Source organism: Astatotilapia calliptera, chromosome 19 (assembly GCF_964374335.1).
Source record: "Astatotilapia calliptera chromosome 19, fAstCal68.1, whole genome shotgun sequence".
In the NCBI taxonomy this organism is placed as follows: Eukaryota; Metazoa; Chordata; class Actinopteri; order Cichliformes; family Cichlidae; genus Astatotilapia; species Astatotilapia calliptera.
Genome location: NC_137440.1, coordinates 32,053,336 through 32,059,352, shown reverse-complemented (window position 1 = coordinate 32,059,352; position 6,017 = coordinate 32,053,336). Strand labels below are relative to the sequence as shown.

The following is a 6,017-nucleotide window of genomic DNA, read 5'->3' as shown; positions in this document are numbered from 1 at the left end:
GCTTCGCTGGCTCTCTTGCCCAGCAGTGGTACTTTACAGTCTTTGTCAACCACTTAAAAAACTCCAACCGATACAGTTTCTGATTTCTCGGGTAACGTAGCTTAACTTTGCATTTTCCCAACGGCTTTATCTTACTTTTGTTGTACATCATCAACACTGTTTGTGTGTCCTCCAACTGTGTGTTCGGGCTTAGCATGTGGATTGGCATTACATTACAACTGGCACCATAGTCAATCTGAAAATTTACAATCTCTTTGCCCATCAGCATGCCTGCAAAGAGTTGAGTGCCTCTCACTTTGTCAGTGTTCTTTGTAGTTGAAACATGTGTGTCTGCCTCTGTAACACAGAGAACGTCCTCATACTCATCACTCTCACATGCTGTCACGTTGTGTACATTCGTCCTTCTCTTCTGCTCTGAACGTGCCATGCATTTAACTGCAAAGTGGTTTTCTCTGCCACACTTTTTACATTTCTTCCTGTATGCTGGACATTTTTCTTTCTTTTTTTCATGTGTTCTGCCACAAAACTTACAGTCCACTGCGTCGCCGATCCGTTTCTGGCACGCAGCTCCACGCACAGCATGCACCTCCTCCACTGCAGCTCCCGAAATGGTTTTGCTGTTTTCCCGCGACAGCTCCGCGGCTCTGCAGTGCTGTATGCATGCATCCAGTGTCATGTTTTTCTCACGCAGCAGTCTTTCCCTCAAACTCGGGTTGTTAAGTCCACATACAATCCTGTCACGAATCAGTGAGTCCCTTATTACTCCAAAATTGCACGTTTTTGTCAGCAGCTTTAACTCCGTCACATAGCTGTCGATTGTCTCACTGGCGCCTTGGTTTCTCGTGAAGAACCGATAACGCTCCACAGTTTCATTAACTACAGGATTGCAATGATTGTCAAACTTCTCAATAATGTCCTTAACTGTCCACCGATCTCTCGCTGTGTCGCCCATTAGCGTGTCTAGCAGCTCCCTGCCGCTCTCACCAACGAGATACAACGAGAACAAGCTTACTTTTTTCTGTTCGCCGTCTGAGTCCATGGTCAGCTCCACATAGAGCATAAACTCGTCCCTCCAGGTCTTCCATGTCCGTGATAGGTTACTGGAGTCCAATACCAGCGTCGGCGGCAATTTAAGGCCCTCCATGCCTCGCGGCGGTGCTAGCTCGATTAGCCGCTAGTTGCTCACCGCTCCAACAGGCGTCTCTTGGGGGTTCACTCCGGCCGTGCAGCTTGCTCCGCTGTCCGCTCCGCTGCCACCATGTTATATTCTGGTCTCATTCACGACAGACTCCAGAATATCTATTTCCTACCCAACGGGGTAGTAAGTTTTATTAACAAGTCATGGGACTCAGATTGGTCCTCTGCCATGTACAACAGCAGCACACAGCCTAACAATCCTTACTTGTGTGTCACTCTAAAACGTCCGCGCAGCAACACAATCTATTGTGGAACAAACCATCTTGCAAACAATAATTCACATTATTACATATAGGGATGCACTGTATAAGGTTCCCGTTATTGATGTTTGGGTGGTTGACCGGGACGGATTTTCTCCTGTCACTTTCTCGTCATCCCTGACGTGCTCTCCGTTGTTTTTTCCCTGCTAATTTTAGCATCACACGGCACAGCTTCTGTATCACGTGGTATAAGGCTCCGCCCTTGTCATTTGTTGAGCAGGAAGAGTGAGCGCTTGTCTTCATGCAGAGTACGTCCCGGATCAAAATGCGCTACAATCGTCGTCGTTTTTTATTTTATTTTTTTAATCGTTGTCATTTGGAAATGAGATCGCACATAAGTATGAATCGAGATCGCGATTTTCTAACGATTAATCGTGCAGCCCTACTGACAATGATATGATTTTGTTATGAAAAAAGATCATGTTGACAGAATAGCTTCCATCCATGTAAAGACAACCCACAGGAAGCATCTGCTGATGAATTTCAGCCCCACTTGAATGATCGAATGGTTCGTAGTGCTACACAAAGGACCCGCTGAGGGTCTGATGAAGCTGGGTGGTGAACAGTGAGCTAGGTGGAAGCGGAGTAATGTTTCCTCTCACTCCACCATTTGGCACACTTTTGGTCCTGCTGAGATTTATATTAGAAATTTAAATTAAACTCTAGTCTTGTGGAGCGCAAACAGCTGTGTAAAGGGTCTCAGTCACAAGCCTTGACAACAAAGGATTAAATAATTTAATTAACGGTACCAACATGAGCTTCACATTTGTAGATCTGAGTAAAATGACTCAAACACAGTTTTAAGGCATATGTGCACAGTTGAGATTTTAGTGGTAATATGTAATAATTTGATTATTCTTACAAGCTATGAAAAATACAACAACAGAATAACCTGCCAGTTTCTCGGTGCACAGAATAGACTGTATCCCAAATCATATTTCCTGACTTAAACTTGCTTTTTTGAGTACATTGTTTAATGCAGACTGACATACAGTCATTTATTGTGCAAAATCTGTGTCTGCAAAATCTCAATATAAAATATCGAAATAATGACTAGTAAGCTGTTTCTATACTGCACAGGTGCAATGCAGAGAAACAAATACCTGCTAACTAGTGCTAAATAACAAACACAGTTCTAGAATTTAAATCACCAAAAACAACCATTTGCCATAAGTTGCTACATATAGAAAAAGGAGGTACTGGCTAATAATAATCTTCAGCCATTGAGAGAAGGATACACCATCATCGCTAATATTTGGTAGGTATGCATGCCAACTTGTTATTTTCAGTACAGAGTATTATGTGTGGCAAGAGGCTTTATAACTGATGTTCATAAATTGCAGTAGTTAGCACATCAGTCTTGGTCACTCCCTGTAAGTGCACAACTGCTCTTTTAAAAATCATTAACTATGAAGTATACTAACTGAATGTCTAATACTACAAGTTTGACATAGCTATATTTAGGGGAGCCGTTCATAATCATGTGGGCTTTTGATTGTTATTTTCAGTGTTACTGCAAAAGGAGATTGATAATCACACTGAAATCCTTAAACAAACAGTGGTCTTAATCTGTATGATTAAAGGGACTCGAGTCACTGAAAGGACTGAATCTGACATTGAGCGATTTCTGTTTTTGTTTTTTTTTTTAATTTAATGTTGCTTTCACTGTGTTTTTATTGTAGATTCGATCGGATTTACTATTTCCCTTGACAAGAAAATGCCTTCAGGCAAGGCCATTATCATGAAACCTTGAAAAAGTCTTCTCACAGTTGAGGAGAATAACTTGAACTTGTTGCACTTCATTATGGCAGGCTGGAGTAAACTGTGAACAAACACACAGAGAGGGATGGATGGATAGACGCATTATTTCAAGGGGAAAAAAAGGATAACTGCTAACATACCCCCACACCAACAGAGTGAATAGATCTCTCAAAGACTGTCTCATCTTCCGTCAAACATTTGCTAAGTGTACTGATACAGTATAGTCTTGCATGTAAATGGGACATTTACACATGAGCATAATGCACTATTCATCACATGAGTCCTTTTTTATTTTGACTGCTCTGTCAACAGCAAAATTTTCTCGATTGAGTCCATTTGCAACAAACAAAAGTGAAAATACTGCATTTAAATTAACCCCACAGACCTCACATGGTAAATGCTGGCCATGTTTTTCTCCTTGAGTAATTATTCTGTTCAAATAGCATATATTTCTCTCCAGGCAGAGAGTGCTCGGGCTGAATGGATGCTGCGACTGCATAATGGTCCTCAGACGTTTGTTTCCTAGGCAACGTGGGGAGGGCATGTGGAAAGGGAGGTATAAAAACACTAGCAGCTCCTCTGTGAGTCTTACTCTGAGGTGAAGCGCTCACTCTAACACAGTGAGTATCGGAGAACTTGCCGCACAGTTCCTCTCCCTTTTTGCCATCTCTCTTTCTCGGCTCACTTGAAGGCTCAGCACTGCAAGTACCTGTTGGAGGATGATGCGGCCAAAAGATTTACGCCAGGGCTCTGGCACCAAGACCTTCCTCGATGCCATGCATGGCGGTAAAGTCCACCTTGCACGCTTCATCCTGGACGCACTGGATGGACGCATTATCAACTCGAAGACGGAGAACAGCCGCACCCCGCTCATGCATGCCGTCTGCCTGCAAGACCCTGGGACCAGGGCCAAGTTCACCCGGCTGCTGCTGGAAAAAGGGGCGGATGTCAACTGCCAGGATGAGGACGGTCGCACAGCCCTGAGCCATGCATGTGAAATGGGACACCTGGACGTGGTCAAACTTCTAGTTCAGTTCAATGCTGACCCTGATATCACTGATTCCTGGGGAAACAGTGCCCTCATGTATGCTGCATTTTCTGGGCAAAGCCAGGTTTTGGAGTTTCTGGTCAGGGCTTTCAAAAGACTGGGACTGAGGCTGGACAGGACCAATAATGCTGGCCACTCAGCCATTGAGGTTGCCAGCTTCTTTGGGCACAGTCAGTGCGTCCAGATTCTGAACTTTCCTTGCAGGAGAAGTGTTGCTACAGATGATCCACTTGTTGATGCGAGTACCACTCAGGAGGGTGAGTGCCGTCTGCCCCGCAGGCTCCCTAGGCAGGTTCTGGAGAGGTTCTCCAAACAGTTAAATAATGAAGACCAATTGCCTGGGGTATTTCAGAGACAGCTGAAAATTGGCGACAGCAATGGAGTGTGGAACCGTTTCCGATGTCCCAGGAGCCAATCTCAAGAGGAAAACCATCGCCACAGCTGGGCTCTGCCTCCTCAGCTTGAGAAAAGCCAAACTGAGGGGGATCACAGCATTCTCCTCACAACCAAGCAGCTGCAAAACTGCCACTTTAGAGAGCTAAGGGGGACTAAAACACTGAACTCTTTTCCTGAGCCAAGCCAGAAAGATGTCAGCCGAGACACTGGACTCCCAGAGCAAGCACCAGCGAGTTTTCCTCTCTGGGGCAAAGCAAAGTCATTTAACCTGGACCTTCTGAGCAGCAGAAAGCAGTCCTATCAGGGTGATGTGCGTGACATGAGCCTGTCAGCCAGCAAATTAAAGAGAGCCTCACTGCAGGATGAGAGATGCCTGATAGATAAGATGGACTGTCATGGGAACACCCAGGGCTTGACAAACGATGCTGACAAAATTGTCTCTGTGCCAAAACCTCTTTTAAACAGCAAGAATCAGCCTGCACGAGTGCCAGAGGAGAATGTCAAATCTAAGAATGAAGAGGCTAATGATATGGCTTCACTGAGCAGACGAGAGCAGCAGAAAAGGGGCAGCTTTGGTGCGACTGCCAGACACAACAAGTTACTTCCTGCCAGGGGAGAAATTGAGTCAGGGAAGCTCCCCAACCGTACCCCGGGATTCACGGGCCTGGGGACCAGACTGCTACGGCGATTCACTGCACCCGAATTTATGAGGATGGTCATAGACTGCTCATCGGGCTCCTCGAATGGCAGGGGTCGGATATCCCGCTCCGAAACCTTTCCTTTCTCGCACACGCACCAACAGGTCAACAGTCAGCCGAGCGTCGACAGCATCAGTGGAGTGAAGTGTGAGTTCGAAAGCTGCTCGTCTCAGTCCACCCTCGACTAGAAAGAGGACAATGTCTAACTGCAGAATTGGCTGGTAGTGGATGTTTTTTAACAGCATTTAAACTTCTGGTACTTGCTCGGCAGTAGCGCCTACATACTGAGAAAAGTAATGATTCCTCGCTTTTGTTGCAGCTTATTTGTTTTTCAATACCTGTCAATAAAAGTTGCATAAAGTGCAATTTTGCTAACCCATGTTTAAAATCCTTTACAAATGAACACGATTTCAGTCTGTGAGCTGCTGAAAATGAATATTTTCTTTCACATGTATAAGATTTATATGACCTGAAATCGAATGTATTTGATATTGCTTCTGTGTTTATAATAAAAAAAGAAGAAGAAATGTATTTCGCCTAAATATTCAGTCACCGTGCACTGTATGATTCATGCTCAACATGTAATAAACACTTTAAAAGACCGGCTCATTCATCCTGTACTATGCATGTGCGAAAAGGACTCAGAGTTACTTAAAT

General features: G+C 44.6%; 1 protein-coding gene across 1 annotated transcript; it reads left to right on the top strand.

Moving 5' to 3' along the window:
• Positions 1-3,130: 3,130 nt before the first annotated feature.
• ankrd63 (ankyrin repeat domain 63) lies at positions 3,131-5,962 on the top strand. The gene has a single exon (XM_026154874.2). The coding sequence runs from the start codon at positions 3,938-3,940 to the stop codon at positions 5,546-5,548; it is 1,611 nt and encodes a 536-aa protein (XP_026010659.2). The 5' UTR covers positions 3,131-3,937; the 3' UTR covers positions 5,549-5,962.
• The last annotated feature ends 55 nt before the right edge of the window (positions 5,963-6,017 follow it).